This window comes from Eleginops maclovinus, chromosome 2 (assembly GCF_036324505.1).
Source record: "Eleginops maclovinus isolate JMC-PN-2008 ecotype Puerto Natales chromosome 2, JC_Emac_rtc_rv5, whole genome shotgun sequence".
Classification (NCBI taxonomy): Eukaryota; Metazoa; Chordata; class Actinopteri; order Perciformes; family Eleginopidae; genus Eleginops; species Eleginops maclovinus.
In genome coordinates, this window is record NC_086350.1 from 17,108,876 (window position 1) to 17,133,646 (window position 24,771).

General features: G+C 40.3%; 1 protein-coding gene across 1 annotated transcript in view; it reads left to right on the top strand.

Annotated features, from left to right (window-relative positions):
• Positions 1–259: 259 nt before the first annotated feature.
• Positions 260–24,771, top strand: part of ldlrad3 (low density lipoprotein receptor class A domain containing 3) — a 65,692-nt gene continuing 41,180 nt past the window's right edge. The window contains 2 exon segments of the mRNA XM_063909919.1: positions 260–590; positions 24,268–24,414. Coding sequence (XP_063765989.1) covers positions 536–590; positions 24,268–24,414 — 202 coding nt within the window. The 5' untranslated portion in view covers positions 260–535.

The window sequence follows — 24,771 nt, forward strand, 5'->3', positions numbered from 1 at the left end:
CTGGAGGTTCTATACCCAATTGATAAACGTTTCACCTGTGTCTGTGTCGTGTCTGCTGAATATCCGTAGATGAGATCAAATTTGAGCTAACTACACTTCAGAATAACGGTGCAGTCAAACATGGTTTTGCCAGATGGGACCTTTAGCGGTTTCTAGCCCGCAGATTAGGAACCGCTGCTTCAGACTGGACGGACCTCTGCTCTGCACCTCTCTGCCTCCGACTCCGCCTCCCTCAGCACCAATGCGACCGACTCCCCAGCCTGCCTGCTGCCACCCCGAAGCCCCTCTAGCTAAAGCCTGTAGACCTTCCCACTTCAAAAACCGGACTCTATACTTTTGTCCCAACGCGAACCCACTACTCTCAAGCAAAATGTACTGTTCTTGTTTCGTCGGGTGAAAAAATAGTCCAATGTATAAGTAAGCTACAATAGGCAGTAGTTGAGCTGTGTCGGATAAGTTTTTTTCTTTGCCCACAGTTTTCGGCCCCGCGGCGGGGCAGGACAACAAGGGCAGCCCGGGGGGAGACGGAAACCGTATGATGTGGATCTGGTACCTTCTGCTGGGTTCGGGGTCAGGCTCAAGAACTGTTGGTAAGTGTTTAGAAGCACACGGAAACTAATGTTGTTGTCACGGCGCCGTCATGCTTACTGGTGGGTTGCACGAAGGGGCGCAATGAAAAATCTTGAGAAATGTTCTCTGAAACTGCTGTAACGTTTCGGTTCGGATGTTTTCTTTATTTCGACGAGCAGTAGCATTATGCAAAAACGTATTGGAACAACTTGTATGAAAAAAAGTTAGCCGACCTTCATTTCTATCGATTGGACGGGGTTTGTCTGGGAATTGGGAGTTGCTGCAGCGGTGTGAGCAGTTTTAGAGTTTTTCCGTGCATGACGAATGGGAGCATGTCCCCTTCTGCGTGAGAATAGTTTTGCTACTGACACCCTCCATGACATATCCTTGTACTGTATGTTTTACTGAGATGGGGTTATAGTTTCCTCTGGGTTAGGTTATGACCGAGGGGTTGTTGACAGGACAGTGTTGACAAGTCAATCTGTCCAGCCCCGCCATGGCAGGCTGGGGCCCGGTGGAGGACACTTAATTCAAAGGACTTCCAGTCTGTACTTTACCCCTTTTAACCAAGCAGCTTTAGTTTGGAGCTGGTATTCCAAACAGTCACTTATCCTCTGGTTATTTCAGTGTGCTGAAAAGCTAACCATCCATTTCATTGATGAGCTGCAGTTAATAATTGAGAGGATGAGAAACACGTGTGTGATAATCAGTGATTCAGAGGTAACAGCCTCGGAAGTATGTGTAATTGTGACAATGAAGTAAAACTATTTGTATGGTAATGCAGTCCCTTTTCTCTTAAAATAACTTCTTTCAAATACAGTGTAAGGCTCAACATGTGTGCAGTAGGTTAAAACTGCAAGTTGTAGCATAATATACTGTTACCAATTAACATGCATGCATGTTGAACACACAACCCTAATAGTTTATTTACACCAATTAGATAGCGTGTGTGTTCAACTTGTATTGTCTCACATGAGGACTTTTAAGAGAGTGGTCAAAGCATTTAGGGATGACTCTTTCCAGGTTAACTAATGTCACATATTGAATACTTCCTAATGAGCACAATAAGTATTGCAGGATTCATTGGATTGGTGTATAGGTGAAAAAGCTCTTAGATGCTCTGGTACTGTAGGTCATGGAGGTTTTGACATGTAACAGTAGGGAAGGCACAGATTTAAGCAATGTGAATATTAATGGCTGAACTTTTTTTAGCCTAGTTAGTTTGGTTTTATGGTCCTGATATTGTGCATACTTGAAGCTCACTGTCACACTTTCATGGCCTTCTGAGACACTCAAATAGACAGAACCATTGTGAAAGTTATTAGTAACACCTGTGCTGTTTCTGCCGTGACAAGTTATGCTTGGAAAAAAATCCTATTGCTGCAATTTTAGTTTTATATATGCCTTAAAAGGCCCGTGCACTGTGTAAACAAATACTGCTGATTTTTTTTCTCATCGTATCATTTTAACACTGGTTATTGAGCACAAGTAGGACACACCTGGTAAGTGTGTACTGTCTTCCACATGGCAAGCATGTGCATGTGAATATGTTTTTTTTTTGTCAGTGCAAGTGAAGTGTTTATCATGAGGTGTGGAACAGAGCTTTTGTGTTGACTGACAAAACCCACCCTCCTTTGCTCTTTTGGAGCATTTACACATATGATTGATGCCAGAAATGTTCTCCTATTATATTATTGCAGTTTGTTTTCTTCAGTATTCCCTAGGTGTTGTCAGCTCTGAATAAACAAATTGTGCATCAGCCATTTATTAGCTTATAATAATAATAACACTATCATCTAAACAGTGTGTCTGTGTGTGTGCTGGTGCCAAGCCAGTTGTCCTTTGAAAGGTCATTGCTATTGGGATTCCAACTCACAAATAAACCGGTAATATAATTTCTAAATTGGGTGCACAATATTTTCCATTTGTAGGGATTTATGTTTTATCTATAAGCCTGACATAAATACAGGTCTATCTCAACATCTATTTTGGTTGCAATACCTTTTTATTACAAATCTAATCACAGAATTGACATTGATAAGGCGACCGGCAGTTATCTTCACCATGCAATAACTCAGTTTCTAAATGGCCAACATAGTCTTGGTCAAAGATTATGTCAAAAAGTCACAGCACAGTAGCCTAAACCTTATTTTGCATGCTGTGAACAATGGACAGTCTGCAAATCAGACAAATAAGGTATATGACTATGGCTTTGATACTTATATGTAGTTTTTTTCCTTGCTCCTACTTTACATACTTAATGAGGCATATAGTATACAGGGTCATGCATCAGCTGGCAAAAGCCAATTGGAAGAGTAAAAAGCCATTAAAATGTTGTACTAAGTTTTGTAAACTTGCCAGATATCCTGGGTAAGATGCACAGCTTAAGAAATATCCCACTTTTTCACAGCATATATCACTCCTAGTTTCCCATTGAAACTTCAGCTGTGTGATTAGATTTATAATTCTTGCTCTAGGCTAGTTTTTGAACATGTTTAGGCTCAAAACAAATGGTAGGTGCTTAAAACCTGTGTTCCAGTGTAGGTGCAGCATCTGTCCTATGAGATGAAACCGGGCCACTTTTTATACTCCCTTTGAGAGCATGACTGCAGAGGATGACTTGGACTTTGATTTGAGCTGGACTGGACTCCTAGCCTTGCACTCACTGCAACAGATGAATGCCAATATGCAACATGATATACAAACACAACCCACTGACAATGGAATGTTGCAATGCAGTAACCGACGGGGAAGGTTTATGGTATTGTGGTGTCTAGCTTGAAATTATATTTAAGCTGTTAATCTTGTCTGCTTGGCCATGTACCAGTGGGAAATATTGATATAAATGAATTTAGGTACAATGTTGGAAAGATGAATTAGCTTTGCATCAGTTATTTCCCTGTACACTCTGGGATGATTATTGCTTGTTAAAGGTCATCATTGTGATGTATGTGGCAACCTTCCTAATGTTTAATTAAATTACAATACCAGGCTACTTTTTTTAAATTTGCCTTTAATACAGCATTTTTTGTACAGCTATGTGTTTGGTTTTCAAATATTGCTTTGGATAGATTTCTTTTCTAAAACAATGTTTTCTATATCTAACCCTTGTTTTCTGCAACCCCAGTTCAAGGTGTTTAAGATTACAATTCACTTTTGTTCGCATCCTCTCATTACTTGATTTTTTTTTATCCATTTAAACTGAATATGTAATCTCACAGAGCTCTGAAAGTCCATGTCTTACTTTCATGAGGAATTTAAGAAGAAACCTTCATGCTTCACAGGTTGCTGTTATGCTCACAAAGCTTAAGTATTCAGGGGTTGTTCACTGGCTCGCCTTGCTCAGCCCAACGCTACTGTGCTATCTAAAAACAAATTACAAATCCTTTATCTGAGATTCTAAGAGACCATACTGTGCTGTACTGTTCTCATCCCTTAAACGCCTCAGTAAGAAAACTGATAGTCACACTGAATTGTCTCCTCAATCAACATAAAAATGTGCTCCATTACCTGCTCTGTGTTACCATTACCATTCCACACACAGGCCAGGTGGTCCGATATTTTTTTCATGACCAAAGACCAAATATTCAGGTCATTTCTCCCAAAGAACAGGGAGACAGAATCCCATTGTCTCCTGGTTATGATGCTTTGTATTTCTGCAATGTGGCTTCCCAGAGACAGGCCAGCTGGCCCAAAAAAGCCCTGTGTCTGTGCCTATCTTTGCGTGTCTTTGGAACACGAAACAGAGAGAGAAAGAGATGTTGTGTTTTTGCACTGGCTGACACGGTTGATATGCATCCAGCAATAGTCGCACAGAGAAGGCCAGGGATTGAGGAGGGCCAACGTGGCTTTAGTTCCCATAGTTGTTAAACAAAGCCCCATGACTGGAGTCACATTTCAGCCTATGATAACAGTGTAGCTTTAACTACTACAGGCACATATTGCGTGGATTCTGTTTCATTATTGATAAGGCAAATGTAACAGTACACCAGTAGAGCATCTTGTACAGTTAAGGATCTTTCACCATTAGGCGTAAGCCATATTGAATTGTGTTCTATGTGGGATTGTAGTTTTGGTGTCCATTATCTTTGAGCTTTTTCACTCTTTAAGTCATGCGGCTAAATGTTTCATGAACCCTGGGATATTATGGATCCAGGTAGACAGAGAGAAACAGAGTGGAATAAAATGTATGGGAAAAAGTTAGAAGACAGCTCATTACACATTGATTTTTGGATTGATCTTTACTAATTTGTCATGCAGTGATGCAGAAGGTTTGTTGATCCCTGATGGTTGCCTACTATGGATCCACCATGTCCTTGGTTGCTGAAATCAAACTTGAGTCCTCGAAAAATCTGCTTATTTCCTGAAGAAAGTACTTTTTAGGACTAGCCATAAGGTTTTTACATTTTGTCGCCTTATGATTTCATGACACTTTTGCTGTTCACCAAATCTAGTATTCATTCAGCACTTTCCTCAGTACATTGTTTACTATCTATAGTTATTCCCAGTGGAGGTTACCATGAGGACAGACTGTGCTGGACATTGATTTTGACTGTCTACGGTTCCAGTCCAAGGGTAACTTGAGATGTGCTGAGATGTTTGTTTTCAAGTTAAGCAAAGAAGCAGGTACTTTATTCAGGGGCATTTTCAGATTGTTGCTGTCAGTGCCTTGGTATAGTGTGCAGGAGGCCCAACATGATAACACCACGGTCCAGTTGCAACCAAGTCTGTTTCCATTTCTTGAATTTGTAGGACGGTTGTGCTGTCAGGCATGCGCTTAGACTTTTTTATAGCCGTCTTTGTATGATTGACCCTTCTTCTTTCCCCTAATTTTTTTTTTCTTCTGGAAATAACTTGGACATACCCACTTGCTCCAGGCAGCACATAACTTGTGATGGGGAACTGTTTGAGTAAAGACACTTTGATGCTCTGTCTGAATGATTTTCGACTTTTGCTTCTCAAAAACAACTTGTCAGGGTAATGTCTAGATCATTTCAGGATATTGTGTTGAATATGAGAGTAAGACTATATTAGAGGCAAAGCGCACAAGGGGACAGAATATTTACCTAATAACGTCCAGACTTACAGCGGATTGTAAAATATAAATAATGTAAACTCTCTTTTCCTGGAGAAGGGATGTAACTTATAAAAAAACATTACTTGTTTGAGCCTATTGCCCTCCGATCAATTCAAACAGTTTTCTCTCCTCAACTGGGATACGATTATTTCACAATTTAGAATAAACAACACCCTTTCCATGACCAAACAGTGGAGCTAAAGTATTCCATTCTCTCCAAAGCAGCAAACCGCTCACAAGAAGAAGCAAGGAATAATGAGTCAGAGCAGAAGCAAAAGTTAATTTAAATTAAGCATGACTGAAAGGATGGAAAAAGATAATGATGTTACCAATCGCATCTGACATGATTTGTGTATTTAATGTCAATTAAGTAATTTAACTGATGAAATAAGATGGTTTCAGATGCAGGCTGTATGTCACTTGCACTACTTCAGCAACCACCGAAGCAAGCAGTAAACTACATGAGTGATCTGCACACAATGCAAGGTCAGGGCTGTATTACGGGCCATGCCTGCCTCCCATGTGGGTCCTACATGACATTATTAACTGTTCAATGTAACGCAGACATCTTGTTTCAATATTATTAAATCAAAAATAACAAGCTTAAGGCACTTTCAAATAGTTGAAAATACTGAAAAGTAGTTAAAGATGTGTCCCAGATCAGGAGATGCATCCTCAGAGAGACGGTCCATGGTGAACATCACACTCATAATGTTCCTTGATGTTAAGTGTAAAATAATATCCAACCAGTCCTGACAAGTGCAGAGGATGTCCTGCCACTAATATGTTTAATCTATAACACAGAACATTTTATTTTTGTAGCCTATAGGCAGCTACATTTTTATATATACTGAAATTCTGCTTAAAAAACATTATGGCTATTAAAAGTTGTTGCATTTTATAGTTTTGAGATCAGAAATCTATAGGAAGACTTATCACTTTGAAATGAAAGCAGCAGTCTAATAGGGTCAGTGGTGTCAGGCAGGCCAGTCTATAATTTTAAGCCTTCAGAAATGTTTGACCTTGGAGCTGTTGATGTTTTGCGTTGAATGTCTGAGCATGCACTCTTTGGAGAAATCATACTTTAAATTGGGATGCGACTATGGAGTTATCTGTTTTCTTTAAAGCTTAGCTACACAGCACATTTGCTCATTTATGTCCTGGCCGGTCACCTTGGATTCCCCACTTTTATCTTCAACCACGGTGCCCCCTCTGAGAGCAGAGCGACCCGCTGTATGTGTCCCCTGTGTTGCTTTGCTTGCTGTCAGAGAGGGAACGGGCCCTGGCAGGCTGACAGCTGGCACCCCCGCTGTCCCCCGTGATCAGCAGTCATTTGCTGTACTGTGTCTCACAGCCACCGTGGCAGCCAGTGTGCACAATGACAGGCTATTTTGGACTGGAATTCCAGCATTCCACTGTCAAACCAAACAAACAGTACCTTAAAGGTCAACACAAATCCAGAGAAAAATGCAGAAAACATAAGGTGTACTGACCCTCGCTGATGCACCAAAAAGACTATGGGCCTGGCAAAAGGACCTTACATTTCTTAGAGAACAATTACTTTGTTAATTCAGGCAAAAATAAAGGATCTATTACTGATTGATTGTTTGTATATGCCACAAAAGATACATTAGTTGGAAAGAAATATAAATGACTAATATGTGGTGCCTGTTAAAAAGATTTTATATGTTGTCGTTTTTAGTGTGTTTATCTTACTGACTTTCCAATGATTATCCTTGGCGTAGGGAGATGATGCATATCAGCTGCCAAATGCCTGCTCAGATGATTATGAGGTAGGGAAGTTTTGTGTGGGTACACCTTTAGCCTCATGCATAATTGTTTTGTAATTGTGATACAGCTCTGGCAGTTTCATCATTCCAGCGAGTGGCCCGACTCCATCCACCGGTTTCGGATGCTGTAATTAGATGCCATTTTCCAAACCTCTAATCATGACTAAATTGGTTATTTTGACGAGACACAGTTGTATTGATTGCAATCACAAAGACTTGTTATTCCTGTTTCTATCCTTTATGTTTTAAGTGTGATAACTAATGAATTCAGACAAGTATTGAAATTGTCCTAATAGCATTGCTGCTAATGAATTCATCTGCAAGATAAAATTCATCTTTGGGATTACAGAGGCTGTTTTATAGAAACATTGTTCCCCTTCTATAAAACAACACAGTGATTTAGAATTGCTTAATAGGTCAGGGATAAACTTTAAGTCCAAGACTTATGCAAAAAAAATGCTGGCTCATGAAACAAGCTATTTGCCGAATTGAAATGTACAGTTATAATTAAGGTGCCGCAGAGTGTGAAATTTCAGTGATATGCAGACTGCACAGAATTTTCTTTTGCCCCCCCTGAACCATACAGTCTATGCTCTGAACATAATATAGCCGTATGTCTTATTGATCGTAATCTGACAGATTATTTTCCAGATTTTAAGTGTAAAGATCGCTTGCAATAGTTGAGCCAGGACATTTTTGCATGCCCGCATCATGCCTAGTTTTAGAAAACATATTCTGAGAGCACAAGTATTTGGCCAGAAAAGACAGAGCGACAGATAAACCCTCAGTTATTCTCCAATATCCACTAAAGTACAAGGGATTGATGTGACCCGCCCTTCTCTTGGGCCAGATTGACATTTATTTGACAGAGCCAATGGAATTCTCTTCACCTATTATTGCGTGCTCACTCACACGGAAACACTTCAGATTTAGCGACCTCTCAGGTGAAATTCCAATCTAGTGATGTGAAGGCTATTACGCACTTGAGGCTACTCCTCCAGGCGAGTGCATAAATGAACAAATAAGATCAATCTCAGTTCAGCTGACTTGAAATAATTGCCTATTTGTCACAATTAATTTCAGAGCTTCCACTCAAGACCCCTTGATATTGATATTGAATCTCCAATTATTACATACCTGAGAACCTGCTTATTAAAGGGAGCTGAATCCAAAGAATTAGCCTCTGTGTTAAATGGACGATAAAAGGGTCAAGGCAAGCAGGGATAATTTGAAGTCTGTTTGCAGGAGGTGAAGCGGTGCAGAGTGAGGAAGTTAATGTGTGAAAGGACACATGACTTTACCTCTGTGTTGTCAAAAACAAGGCTTAACCCTTTGAGCTGTCAGCCCCTTTCTTAAAGTGCACTCTCTTTGATTCCCCCTCATTCTCTCTCTCTCTCTTCTCTAGTATAGTCATGTATATGTGTGTGTGTGTGTGTGGGTGTGGGTGTGTGTGTATGTATAAGGTGCTGTGTGAATGCACAATATATACAAAGGGTAATCCTCTCTTGGAAGGGGACCAGGGGAGGCGAGGCGCTCATCTTCACAGGAACTAATCACCTGATCCCGCCTGCTGTTTACAGAGGCAGTCTCGCCAGCCAAAATCAAATGCAAAACCCATGTTAATTGCCTTAATGCCGCTTCCCTGTCAACCATGGCTTGGCAGGAGAACTAGGCCACAAAATGAATTCTTTACACTTGTTCAATGAATACCAAGACAGAATAAGGCTCCTGCTCCTCAGGAATACAAAGCAGAAACCCAATTTTTCACTCTGATATTTTTTAGGGAAAGCAGAATAAAGATAGTGGAGGGCAAATGAAAGAAGAGCAGGGTTTGTTTTGGAGTGGCGGAGAGGGCAGGAAGTTCAGGCCTGTCTTAGGTCATTATTGGGCCACAGCCATTAGCCTTGCCAGGGTCTGCTGTGTCAGAGATGGTAATTGAGTCTTCTCTGTGCAGTCTTCTCTAATGAGAAGCTGCAGGCCTTAGATTTGACTAATTTCTTCTATGCCCAGGACGATATGTCAGCCCGACTGTCCTGCGCCTAATGACTCTAGATACTAAATGAAGGATTGGTGGGTTTCCCAGTTTGATGGAGCTTTGTATTAATGCACTTCAAAAGTTAGCGCACTCTGAAGACTTGTGTAATGACATTCCAAGGCGTTTGATGTCCTGACAGTGCGCTGCGACGCGGCTCAAAAGTGATGTGACATGTACGGATATATTTGTAATTAGGCAAGAATATTTTATTAACTTTATATACTGTAGATGGATAGTGTCCTTATACAGTTATGCAACTAGGAAAACCACATAAACCTACAAAACCTAAACCGATCAAAGGGGTTATAACTGCTTATTTGAAATACAAATTAATAATATTCTAAATAAAGCTATAATCTTAATACATGTTGTTGTTTATTGGTGTTGATTAAACTTAAGTGAAATATATGATTCAGTACAAAAAGAAACAGGTGTTGTGATTTTTCAATTCAGCTAAATTTCACGATTGACAATTCTAAGCCGATGAAAAAATGCTTTTGCGATAACCACTCGCTATTTTAGACAACATGACCTGCTTGCAATGTCTACGCAGCCCCTAATAAAATCAAAAACGTGTTGTACAAAAACAATGAAGCTGGTTAACATCACATTTCACCCTCATGTGATTCTCATCTCCACCGTGTCTGCAATGGGTTAGGAGCTCATCTGTCCTGAAGTAGCAGCACAGCAACCGATTATGATGGATTATCAGAGATTCCTCCTTGACTGACCTCAGATTCTTCATTGCACTAGCACACACATACACACATACATATGCGCTTATACATTTATGGTAGACGTGTAGACATAACTGTTACACAAAAGTGCACAGTAAGAAAGTGGAAGGCAGGACTATTCATCTAAGGACAGATATACAGATCATACAGCCACACATGAACACACATACACTGTTAGTTAAAAGTGACTGCACACAGTTCACCACAAAAAAGGATACGCAGCACCAGTGAGAGTCTGGAACCAAACCCAATTATCTCACCACACACTCACATGAAGGAGAATAAACCAACCAAGAAAAACCTTATAAAATGAAGCTCAAAGAAGGGAAGCTACCTTTAGAAGAATGCCATTTGTTTTCATTTGGTCTGGTGTCTTTGCCGGTTTCATGCAGAGCCCTTAGAACAGTGCGTCTCTGTCAAGTTAGCCGTCTCCACCCCCACCCACAACAGCCACCAACCGATGTTCGATTACCACAGAACGCACCGGTGAAGCTTCAGGGAGACAAATGAGGTGTATGGCGCTAATGCCCAGGCTGATTTATGCACGTTCATTCACCTGGTCAACCAGCCGCTAAAATAGCACCTTGTGCCTTTTTCTCCTGGTTGGTTGAAGCAAGGGCCATCAGAAACGATTGAATCATCAGAAAAAGAATGTCAGATAAGAAAGTGATATTGACCCGGCAGAATGTATGAAGGGGTCAAGGCGCCGCTGCTCTGAGCGTGAGGTTGCATGAGATATGTAGCAGCAGCAGTATGACTTGTTATCCAGTGAAAACGAAAGGATGTTCATAACCCAATGCAGTGTGAGAGTACACTTTAACCATTACCATGACAACATTAAGGTCTGTGTGTGAGTAAGTCTAACAGGATTACGGGTCTGAGTAATGCAGATAATCTCTCAGAGGGGAAGTGAAGCCAGATGAATAAGGCTCACCAGCAAAGATGAATAAAGTGGAAACCAGGATACACAACGGGGGGCTGTCGACACCGCCATTGCGTAGACATGGATTTAGCTGAATAAATAGTCTACGCGCAACTGCGCACACAGTCTAACACATTAACCCACAGGAAAACACATCTACCTCACATCTATTTTCCACAGAGCGGAGAAAGAGATTAACCTAACAGAGAGTATAAGAAAATGAGTCTCTATTCTGTGAACTCATTGCCACAACTGTAATTATCAGTTTTAAATATAGCTAACCTAGTACTCTCGTGACCTTTCTCATCACCGTTCATGTCTTTTCCTGTCACATAGCTTTTGTGTCTAGGTTGGCCTTTTACAGACAGCACATAGACTTAAATCTTGCAATGACCTTTAGTTACACATCAGCTGCCACGCTGAAAACTATTCATACACTCGCTAAACGAAGGCCCTCCATTTGACTTATTCCCATTTTGACTCATTACCATACGGTAGAGTAGATATTACATTATACAAAGAAAAGGAGAGACATGACAGATAAAGAGGTAGAGACAGAGAGGCCACTGGCACTTTTCCCTCATCTGCATTCTGTTGAATAAACATTTCCATTGTAGTGCCCCAAATCATTCCCCCCTCGCCCCTTCTCCTTAATGTAGTGTCTCTATCTGAAATCCCTCTCTTTCTTCTCCCACTCACCTTGTGCTCCCTTTCTGTTCCTCTCACGCTGCCTTTGTCCCAGTTTTTATGGCAGATAAAGTTCATTCACACTGATGTTCAACCCCTGCAGTGACTCCATGGCCTGGCTACACAATTAGGAGCTCATTACTTGCTAATACATAGACTAGAAGACAGACAAAGGCAGAATGTGCCTTTTTTTGGTGAGCGCTCCCTCCTTCCATCATTTTATCTATCCCTCTCCCCAGGCCCTTTTTAAGTAAAATAGTGCAACTTCTCTTCCTCCTACTTCCCGCTCTCATCATACCCTCAGTGCGTCTTCTCCTCTGCATAATGAGCCTTAGTCTTCTTAGAAGAATTAATAGTTCAATTTCCATCTCTCCATCGTGTTACTTTGAAATTAAATATACTCTCAACTCGTATGCCTATGGCATTTGAGTTTCTAGGTTTCATTTTCTCACATATTTATCATCTGTAAAACTAGCCACCTCAGCAAAGTGTTAAACCCAGTTTGTTTGTCTACATGTTAACAATAAAAAGATATATTTTCATTAAACTCCAAGGAGACAAGGAATACCACATTACAACAAATGACAGGGCAAACTGAGGGTTAACTTTCCTCAACGTTGGGAGATTGGGCAACTGACTGAAAAATCCTTCCAAAAGGATAGCATTGCGTACAAAAATGGTCCAACTGGGAAAATCCATGTGACGTCGTTCTCTCAAGCCGCAAAAACTCTATAACGACTTTCAAGGTGTTGTTGAAAAGTTTGAGCAACACAACACAAAATTGTAAAAAGCCTCCATGCTGTTCCCCATTAAGACTGAAGCTTCATGAACAGACTACTGTAAGTTGAAGAACAACTTTCAAACTCTAGAAAAGGACCATTCGAGAAGCATGTGAATGCACTTAAAGGCCTTAAAGCCATTCCAGTTTAGCTTTATGCTTATTAAGCTAATGTCTTTTCTAAGATATTGATTGCAGGCATCTTCTTCCAGTCATCTTCATAGCTCAGTGTGACTAAAGCAAACTTGAGTCTTGAAGTGGAACAGGGTCAGCACGAAGCCTCCCTCTGTGCACTGGCTGCATAATTTCTCACTTTCAGGCTGGCTCTGCAGAAATGCCATTTTGCTCAGTAAGGGGTCCCGCGGTGCGGCAGTGGATTAAGGGTGTGTGCTGTTTACCGGTGTGTTGTGAGACAGTCGACTGCATGATGAAAGAGACGCAGGGGAGTGTTGACATTTAGTTCTGTGCCAGTGATGGGCCAGATGTAGGAAATCAGAATTAATGGAATAGATAGTGCTTGTTTGACAGGGTGAGCCTCCTCCTTGGGATTGATGAGCAACTCAAGCCTATAATAAAATATTTGTGGGGCTGGCCTTGTGTGTTGTTGCACACACATCTGTCTGTGTTCATTGTTATGTCTATTTTTGAATGTCCGTGTGTCAAACAAACTGCGATTTGTGAAATGTTTTGAGCAGCTTTCTCGTAAATCTTTTTTTTTTCCATTGTTTACTCCTCATCCTTCCTCCCCCGTCTCTATCAGCGCTTCCTCTCTGTGAAGGTAATCCCAAGGTGGTTTTAATAGGATAGGATCTCTCAGAGAATTAGACTGTCAATTGCTTCTCTAAAACACAAGCCAAGTGCTTTAAAGAAAACTAAAACAAATAAACTTTGCCTTCTGTATTCTTCTGTACCACTGTAACATTCTGCATTTTAGGTCATTAGTATTGAGCTTGCATTGTAGCTAATTCCTGTTCTGATTTCTATTTTAATTGAGCCACATGCACTCATAAACAGCCAAAATAAATCAACGCTGTGGGATTATAGGCTCAGTGTGATCTGTGATCCCAGATTAATGGGAGACCGGTGTTTACAGGGCAATGTTTAGTCGAGCCGGGCTAATATAGCCAGTCACCATTTCAAAGATCCAAATGCAGTATTAGGAAGTCATTGCAAGGTCTATTTAATAAAGGAGAGGCTGCGAAATGAATGCATCATAATGAAACTGGGCAAATGAAAACATCAGTGCTGGGCTCACGCTTCCAAACAGCTTGCTTGTTTGCAAAGTATGCATTTTTATTTCTATTAACCTTTATGTCCCCACACATACGTACACAGAAATAGCCTCAGGGAATCAGTTACAGGGAATTATTTGAACAGACCTCTGTAATTTCTATCTAACATTAATAATAAATATAGCCACTATTTTCTGCAGCTCCATTCAGAGGAGGGAAACGCTCATTTACTGTATATGCTCAAATGTTGTCAGTAGTTTATAGAATACAATAATACAAAATAATGATAATTTAACTCAAAGACATACCTATAAATAGTAAAACCAGAGAAACTGATAATGCTGAAGTGGTCTCTTAATTTTTTCCGGAGCTGTATATATAACCTCTTTTTGTCATGGTTTCTCCCTTTGACGTTTTGTATCTTGATGCTCGTACTATCTCCTCTCTCCCTCTCTCCGTCTGTCTTGCTCTACTCACTCTGGTACTATGTCAGCCCACAGATGCACTATCAATAATGCATCCTTTTTAACAAGGCTGAGGCTTTTAAAAGGGTTTGTCTGCGCCCCTTCCTTCTGGGTGCCAGCTCGTTGCTGGGTGGCCACATCCTAGTGGAAAGATTCTTCGATTTTGCACTGAAACCAGAAAGAAATCAGCTGTGAACAGCCTTTTAAAACTAACTGTATATTGTTATCAAGACTTTTTCTGCCGTACCTCCCAAATGCTGGAAAGCACTTAATGCTGGGACGGCAAGAGGTCACTGTCTCACTGGGGAAGTAGAGAACCAAGCACTGACTGCATAGCTGTAGGCTGAAGCAAGACGGAAACACAGCCACTGTATAAAAACATAAAGTTCGTATTCTACTTGAAGATATTTTGTTTCCAGACAACAGCTTGAAAGGCATTGAGAAACCCACACAGCTTCACGCTGCACTGTGAGCAAACTGAACTGTCTTCAGGCAAATCCATGTGGTGCAGACTGCTTCATTCTGTGTATGTGTGTGTGTGTGTGTGTGTGTGTGTGTCTGTGTGGGGGGGGGGGGTGTTTGGATTAGTTAGAAGTAGATTTGAAGGAAATAAAGGCTGTTTGTTTTCAGAGAAATGGTCTTCGTTATCCCTTAATATCTGTGATAATTCCATAAGCCATAGGAGGTTGGAAAACTTCCATCTATTCAGGCATGTTGACTACTATAAACGGCAATGTGTTTGATGTGAGCCGAGAGTAGATCCAATGCATAAAAAAAAGACCAAAATAACTATTGTAAAATGTCTCCTCTGAGGTAATGATTGTGTTAGGGTGTTACCATTTTATAATGAGTATATTTGCACTTGTTTTATAAAATTTTCTTGTCTTGTCTGCTGCCTCCTTTAGATCACAATACAAAACACAAATTATGGAGGGATATTTTGCAAATCATTGGGTTTACATTCTGTCTTCTTTCCTTGAGGAATTTACTTTCACTTTCTGCCTTATGAAGTCAGTGTCCTTCTGCATAGAACAGCAAATGGTAAGTCCCAAAGAAAAAAAATTGCCTCGTTATCGTGCTGCATGGATGGAGAATAATCCTGCTTTGGCCTGTAGAGAGGACATACCCGTGGTCCATTGTTTGTTCCTCCCCAGATGCATGCAGGGGGATTGGGTTTATGCACCACCTGCCAGAGCTGACCAGTGCTGAGGCCCATCCTCCGGAGAATTAACCACTCTCTCCTTGTGAGGTCGGTGCCAAGGACTCTTCAGATTCTGTCTGACACTGTCAGGGTGGTTTTCAGGACGTCCTTGAATCGTTGACAATTTCTTTTTCCAGGGTAGGGATAGCTCAAGTCTCATTATTCTCTTTTTACATTTATGAGTTGAAACTAACACGATGAACTTAGAACTTTTATTTACCTGTGAAGAAGTTATTTAGAATATGCTGTCTGTGTTTTTCTAATACTGGAAATTATTAGATGTAAAAATAATGTACTCCTTCCTCCTGTTCCAGAATAATAAAATAAGAGAATGTGCAAATATTAAGATGCTTCCAGGCACAGTGGCACGCCGCCTCATACTCACCACGGATGTTTCTCTGATCAGATTTTACTCTGCTCTGAACAGTAACGAAGTTACCTGCTAACAAGACTTCAAAGTTTAACCTACATTTCTGAGCATGTTTGGCTCCTTGTTTGTGATTGTTTAGCATTCAACTCAGCAGGGTGGGTGGGTTTAGAAAATAGCTTTTTTTCTGTCTGTTTCCTCAGGATATTAGTTCATGTCATCTGTAGTTCAGAAAAATGTGACTGGTTCAGAAAGGATGTATGAATATTTTGTTATTTTGTCATGTGACAAGCAAAACATGCTAGAGGCTGATTTGAGTGACAGCGGAGGATTTTCAGACATTATTTTCTTTCACATTTGTTTAACTTTCTGGCGCAGTATGCCTCCTTTGCTCTGTCTATCGCTCTCAGGCAAAAAAAAAAAAAAGTGAATAAAATATAGGAAGTTTAACAAACATTTCCACTTAACAGAAATACTCCACTTCTTTGTCAAACACCTTGAAGCATTACAATTGCTTTATAATTATATTCTACTGTACCATAAGCATCATCAGGTGTACCTTCAAAGTATGAAGAATGGCCATCTGACAAATTACCAATTGTTTCTTTTGTATACCTTCAGTACAGTGGTCACTGCTTACTTTGAATAAAAAAACGGTGCTCTCTATATGGACAGAAATATGCATTGCAGTTGAAATGTTAAGACTTTGTATCGGTGCATTGGAAGGTATAAATTAGCAGCTGTACCACCACATTTCATGGAGGTGTCTAACATGTACCTGCAGCCCTCTGAAGTCTCTTGACTTGACAACTACTGGGGAACTGAAAGGAATAGTGTATAATTAGTATAAATTACTAAAACTAATACATTCTTATTGTATCAACGCAGCCATATTACACACCCATATATAAGCATATCAAAATAGTTCATCCAAGTAATTTCTTCTGCAAATTGACTACTTATAGCTATGTGAATTGTATTCAGTCGAAAACAAAGTTTAGCATAAGTGGTAATTGTGGGTAACCGAGACCCACACTGACATCATGGGTCTTTAATTTGTTCAGTCAGAAAGCTTAGATGTCTAACCACATTTTCCTTCAGTCTGGGACTTGAATATTACCCTTAATTTATAGTGTTGGAGTTAATAATGTACAAATGAACAAAAAATCTAACTAACCAACCCGTTTTCTCTCTGACTGACACTCTTTACTTTTCTTAGTTAACACAAGTGACTAAAACCAGATAAGGGATCATCTCTGTTACTTTTGACTAAAAAACAATTTAGCTAATGATGTGTTTAAACATGACAGATGATGCTTTGTTGGAACATTATTATATTATAATTGTTTCCTTTTTTAAGATAATGCTGATTGGGATTATATAAAATCATGTTCAATACTCTGGCTGGAAATTGACTCACATCAACTCCTTGAATATTTTTCTCCTTAGTAAGTCCATATTGGAACGTAGCCTATATATTCAGCGTAGCAGTCACTCGGCAGCAGAAGGACTTTAAACAAGGAGCAGCACTGTGCAGACATAATAGATAGGGACATGAGGGAATATTGAGCCTTTGGCTAATACAATTATCTAAAATTCTAGATGCCCTCTTGTAAATATTCGTAGCCAAATGGTATATCCCATTCCCGTGGGTTGTAACTCTGATATTCAGAAAGAGACATTGTATTAATCACAGGTTTAGCTTAAGTTGCGACACAATTAGCTACGGCTAGATCTGATGTGTTTTTGAGAAACGTTAGATGTCGAGGAATAATTGTCTGTAGCCCACCAACAGTAAATACTATTCTCTGTGATTTCCCACTGACAGCCATCAACACCCTAGAACATGGCATAATTATTTTGGTTGATTCCCAGCTTAATTTAGCCTCTTTTGCAATTTGATTGATTTTTTTTTCTGCCAGGAGAATAAGGCACAACATGTGAACAAATACATATTAATGATAACTTCTTATTATTGCTATATTCAGTCATATCTGTTTGCATTGCCTCCACAGTCAAATTTCTCCTGTGACACTAAGGGTGTTATCCCACTGCACCAAATTGTGTGTGTCTGTTTAAAAGGAAATAAGGGATCAAAAATCTTTAGTGTGTGTTTAAATAAGACTACTTTCATAAGGATGTACCACAGGTTAGTAATATATTCCATTAGATATATTACTTTATTTTGCGCTTTTCTTTTTAGCTTGATTGCAATTGTAATGTTTTTGTTTTGTATTAAGGTATTTATGAAGTAGAGTATTGGAAGAGGATTTAGTTATTGACTTACCGTGCAGTTCCTTTTTTGTCCAACTTAACCGTAGCTTCTCCTAAAAGCTGTTTTTATATGCTAAAACTGTGTCTCAGTTTCTTATTTAGCTCATTTTCTTTTCATGGACATGAATCTGCAGAGTTGACTGCAAAAATAAAGTAACTACATAGCAGGAAATTAATTTCTTCCCGTCTAATACTCACAGTGACAGAACACCCTCCAAAAAATATTCTCCGTGTGGCTGTTGCAGGCCAAAGGGGCTGAGCAGCGGCGCAGGCCTAAAAGTAGCCATGATTATTCAGGATTTACTGTCTTCTTTCATGCATGGCTGCCCTTTTCTCCATATCTCCCCATTAGGGCTTGCTTGCTCTGTTTCTCTGTGCTCGTGCTGCCATGCCTACCGTATGTGTCGGTCTGTCTGTAAGGTGTTTTTAATTAATGCAGACCAGGTTCTTTGCACTAATGCTTATTTATACTGGATGCTTCAGTGAGCTGAAGGAACAGTATGGAGAATCTTTACCTCTCTGTGAAGCTGTTTCTTTTTGCCTATCTCTCTCTCTCTGCCACATACACACTGTGAATGAAACAGCCGAATCCCCCCCGCCTCCCCCACACTGCGCCTCAGAGCCTGCTTGCGTAGCCAGCCCATTAAAAGTGTTGGGTAATTGAAAAATAAGTTTATTTCCTGAGTTTTGTTTGCAGCGAGGCCCTTTTGATCCTCTCATTCCTTATCCTCCAACACAAAAAAGACCTTACCGTCCTTGTTTGCATTGATATTATCAAGCTGCAACGTAATTTGACTTGCTCTATCTAGACTGTTTGACATTGTGTGGTGTATTATTGGGGACATGAGGACGAGGATAAATGATACTGTGATGAAAACATGGGATTATATCTAAGGAGGACAGACACTCTTTTTGTCCTCTGTAGAAAACCCAACTGATAAACATTTTTATTTTGATACTTCTCCTGTAGCCTTTCCATTACTTTCACTTCTACTGTGGCTTACAAAGGCAGCTCAACCTATCACCCAGGGCTAATCAATATAGGTCAGACATCAGAGCCTGCTGAGGAAGTTAGGGTTAAAGCAGTTACAGCCAAGCCAATAGCCATTTCGGATATAGATTTATACCACTGACCTTTCATGCGCAGAGCACAGGGAATAGAACTTGCTTAGGGCGGCTATTACCAAGGATCTGAGGCTAGAAAATGATGTTACTGTCCACCTCTCTGTTTTTTTTTAAATATATCTATGGTTTATGTGACTCCTTTTCCAGCTGCTACTTCATCGTCCCTCCCCTCTCATGTCTTCCCCTTATCTGCTCATCTTTATATGTCCTTTACCTATAGTGAGGGGACACTGTTTACATGTTTTTCTTACATACTGTTGTATTAACTCCTCACAGCACCATATTAGCTGTCTAGTGTTAGGGTAGCATGCTGACATTTAGTATGATAATATTCATGAGGGTAGGCTACCTTGTGAGCTCCGTGTCTGCATATTCAGAGAATTGCTTGGGGTGTGCCAAAGTCTCCAAGCTGCCATTTCCCGAATCATAACCTATGAAGTACACCCAAGGAAAATCATGGAAACAAGATTTGGTAGCTTGCCATTTCTGTTTTGGCTTGAGTTTTGCTTGTATAAATGGGCAACAGTGGACCTTTTAAAGACTCAGATCTTTCCCATTCCAATTATGCAAAAAAGGAATACAGTTTTTAAAGCACATGTCAAAAACATAAACTCAGGAGATACTCAAGAGATTTTAAATTCATGATTTATTTGTGGGATGAGATAGAACTAATGTATTGCTTTAACCCAGAAATAAATGTTTTGAATAAAGATACCCTGAGGAGTTTTCTAGTAAACATGTTTTTAATGTTACTCACTTTATAAACATGTTGAACTACTGCTTCCTGCATGGCCGATTATTTTAATGTTAGGATTTCTGGATTATTTCCATCAATATCCCACTATGTTTACTTGCACAGTACCACCACCAACTGTTGAGCAGAGAAATAGGAACGACTTGTGTATCCATGCATGTACAAACAAACCCTCGCCCTGAAGAGTCATATTGCATGTTGCTTACTTAACTTCACATGAGGAAAAATTGCGTAAGGGCTTCTTTCGCCTTAAGAAAATATTGCAAAAAAACATCACAAATGTCATTTAAGTATTCTTCAGAGCCACTTGGAAACTACACTGATATTTATGATGCAAGTTAATTATTGTTTTAAATTCTAATTGTGGTAGGAGAGGTGCACTCTATAAACCGTACAATACCAGCAACAGCAGCTGAGCATAAAGATAGAGGGGGAGAGTTTCTCCTTGAGTGAGCCAGTAAAACTTCTTGGAAGAAGCAGGTTGTAAATGCTAATTAGCTCTGCCAAGGAGGTAATGTTATCATCTGTTGGTATTTTTGTTGGAGGGATTTTCATTCAACTTAGTAGAAGGAGGTTGCAATGGCCAAGAAAGAACCCATTACATTTTAGAGCTAATCCGAAACAAAGGGCACATACACAAATTATGATTTACTTTAGTTAACATCGCATAATTCATGTGGTCAGAACAACCGTAAAACTAGTTCCCTATTTTATAGTTCACATGAATCCCCTCTGAAGTCACAACAGCAACTAAACAGTTCTTATCATGTTGTTTAAATGCTTTGATCAATGAAATACAAAATATTTTGAAGTTAATTTTGTTTCCACATTACAATTTAGAGTTCATTATCATACCAACGTTGGAATAGCTTCTTCCAAAAATGTTTAGGTGCTTGTGAATGCTACACCTGCCCTGACAAGTCCCATTTTAGTTACTAAAGTATCCAGCCGATGCCAGAAAGATTCTTCACTCTAGGTTAAACAATCTAAATAGGGCCTTAGTGGACACAAGCATGGTAGCGGGTGGGAATGGGCGGTAGGCAGTGGATGGGTGTGCAGAGCAGAGGAAGGGATAGTATAGTCAATATTTGCCCAGAGTAATTGGTCTACACTTCCCCCTGCAAGATACATAGACGTCCAGCGTCATCCCTGCCTTATCTCCCCCAGTTCTCACTCACACACCAATGTGTGACAACAGTTGCCCACAGCAGTGTTGTGCAGCTGGTCAGAATGCCCCGAGATATTGCCAACATAATAGTTAAACACATAAATGAAGGAGTGAGTCCCTGTGCATTGAAACTGTCATGTCCATTCAAGTTATCTAGATGACCTTGGGAATGTTGCAGTGCCAGCAGAGAACCTGGGTGCGTTATTATTCTGTTAACAAGCTCACAGATGAGCTGTGCAGCCGCACTTGCTGTGGTAATGATGTGGGCATGTTGAACCACTGTGCTCTATGATAGAATGACAGGTAAAGCAATAAGATGTGTCGAGCCTGCTGAGCAATTCACAACCTTGATGCAGGAAGTGTTGCAAGTACTTGCCATAGGTGGTGTCAGAGACTCATGGGAAAAGATGAGCTGTCTGCTGACCTTCTTTATTAATTATTTTTGGCTGTTTCTCAAACACATACAGCACAAAGTGTCCTCTCTCTGTGCTCACTCTCTTTCTCAGTCACTCTCAAAGCAACTCTCCAATTAACCTGATGCCTCTCGAACCACCAGCACTTTGAAGTAACTCCAGCTGGCTTCCTCCTATTCTTGTTCTGTGTGGGACTGAATGCAAATGTAAATGTTTTTGTTTATTTGTTATGTTGACATTGAGTGGCCCCAGCTCTAAAGAATTTTAGGCTAATTTTACAAGGATTGCACTGCTTTTGAGGCTGCTTATATAAGACCAAAAGAAACCGTTTAATTGCCAAAGCATGCCTCCCTAACGGTGCAGCACAGAAAATAGCCTCTCGCCGCTAGTGTGCCATTTGCATGTGTTCAGATTAGATAGTATAAATCATTTGGAATAATATTTTTCAATTTTCTCTGCCATTGTTCTGCTAACTGGGTACTCTGCATAAAAGGCTGCACATCGACAACACCCTGTTGATATAAAACCCACCCGTTCTGATTGTACCTTGCCAAAAAAAACAAACACAAGAAAAGTATTACTTAAATTGAAATGGTTTGTCTTATTTAAAACGAATGCAGCTCTTCATTGTTGATGGCACATGTTGTACGTTTCTTTAGATAAGTGTCAAATTGTGATTTAAAATTGACCGTCTAGATATAAAAAACAATTATAACTAAGAAAAAGTGACACTTGTAAACTTTAAAAAGTAGCTTTATATACCGTTATCTTGAAAGAAAAAATATTTTTAAAAAATAGAATATAAAAAACGAGTGATATAAAGCTGCCCAGAAGGAGAGTAACTTTTCATTTGCAATATTTACCTTTTAGATGAGAGGTATACTTCTGTGGTTACTGTGTCGTTGTTCTTCTCCCTCCATTTCTCTCTGAAGTGTCCATCTCTGTGTAAATCCCTTTAGCAAAAAGGAACGAACAAACATGGATGGGAGGGGAAGAGCCATGGGGAGACAGTGGTGTTTTCTCAGATAGATAACAAAAAATTGAGAGTTGGTTGTGTTCGCACATACCTGAATACGGCTATATCTAACAGGCTCACCGTGGAAAATTGCTGTCTACAACAAATGGTCTCTGCAACACCATTGGGATTGGTGTTATTCTATTTACTGAAGTATTATAGCACACAGGCGACCCTATGAAGCAGGCACCAACAGTCTACGATTTGTTTTTAAAAGGTAGCAATCACTATGCATAACAATTTTTACTGCATATATTCATCAACATTTCCATTTGGCGTGTCCTCCCACCATAGAGAAATGGAAATTGGACTGCTTTCAAGTCTTCATAAATTACAAGTGCCTTTCTCCGTATCACTCACTTCCCCTTCTGTTTATTGCAAGAGACAAAAGAGGGGTTTGCATCATCCCTTCAGAGGATCAGAGAGGTCGTGCTGTCTCATTCAAGAGAGAATCTTTATACTGTTTCCACAACTTGCTGCGGTACAAGCAGGAGAGGTGTGATGTAAGAACAAATGATATCTATGTGTCAGTTACTCAGCTGTACTGATGGAAGGCTACATCTAGTCAGTGAATATCAACTAACTGTGCACCTGTGAGCTCTGGCTATGAATTCAGACAACATTCAAAGGTCAAAGCTTACTCTCAATTTGAACCGTCGTACAATGGATCCCTCAGTAATGAAAACTGCCTTGCCTAGAATGTAATGATGAAATAGAGAAAACACACCCTGCACTTAGTGAATACATCCATCTGGTTTATTTTTTAATATTGAAAGAACAGAAGAAGCCCGCTCTCCTTTAACAGCTTTATAGTACGATGTCTTTCCATCCCTATGAAAAGTGTTTCAATGGTCAGTTAGAAATGGTAATATGGATGGGGAGCACCTTTTTTATAATTTTCACACCACTGTTCTTCCAAATTGGAGTTGTGTAAGGTAGGCAGATAGTAGAGTAACCCAATCAGACTTACAGGTCCGACTTCTTGGCAGCCGGTGCACCTCCTCCTATAATGAAGTGGCCTACACCAGCTGAACCCAGTTTCAGCACCGCAGCAGGAAAGTGCCCCCACCCCCTGCTCTATCCGGAACTCCTCATTACCGCCCTATAGTTTTGTTTACGAGCTAAACTCTCCACTGCAGTGTCAAACCCCAGCCAAAAGGCCATGTTTCACATTCCATCCCATTATACCACAGCTGCAGTGCGTCAACCAGAACTGCCCGGAACAAGCTTGGGGCACATGCTCTCTGATGATGGCGTTCTTCTTTTTTAGTCTATTTGTGTTTGCATTTATGTCCAAGGGCTTTGCTTATATGTGTGTGTTCTTTACTGTTTGGTCCCTGATGTGCCCCATTAAGGTCCAAACTTTATGCCCACAAAGTTGCAAACACTGAAAAGACCTCCTCTGCATTTGTATTCATAAGATCATCCTCTGTTTATTTGCCAGCAGATTGATATAGCTTTTAAAAGAGAGCCATTGCCTTTAGAGAATGGAAGTAATAAAGGTCTTCCATGTTGACTGTGTTGATGAGCATCGCTCCAATGCAGCATCCTGCCACCTGTTTAATTTCCCTTTACAGATTGAGATTTTAATGTAGCTTTCTTGTTGTCCTCCTCTCTCTCTTTCTCTCTCTGTGTCCTTCTGTCCGTCTATTAATCAGAGAGCCAGTCGCTTCCAGGGAACAACTTCACCACCGAGTGCAACATCCCTGGAATCTTCATGTGCGGGGATGGGAAGTGTGTCCCAGGCGGGCGGCAGTGCGACGGATTACCCCACTGCTTTGACAAGAGTGACGAGAAAGGCTGTCGTAAGTTCCCTTTCTGAATTCATTATCAAATGCTTTTTTTTTCAGCCCTCAGCTGTGGCTTAGGGCAATGAAGCCTATATTTAGTCACCTCATGTTGTCTCCTCTCCTGAACTCTGTCTCTCCCTCTTGCTACCCTTGGAGCCATAAGGGCCATTTAGACCTAATTCTTTGCCAATTTAAATGAACTTTGTTCCTCAATCCTCCCCTCTCCCCCACAGCGTGCACCCGTCCTCCTTCCTGCCAGACCCACGGCCCCAGTTTAACACCAGGGCAAAATCTAATACCATCAAAGCAAAGGCCGATTATTTCTGCGTGCAGGAATAGTAGCCCACGCATAATTCTATGTAGTAAGGCTTT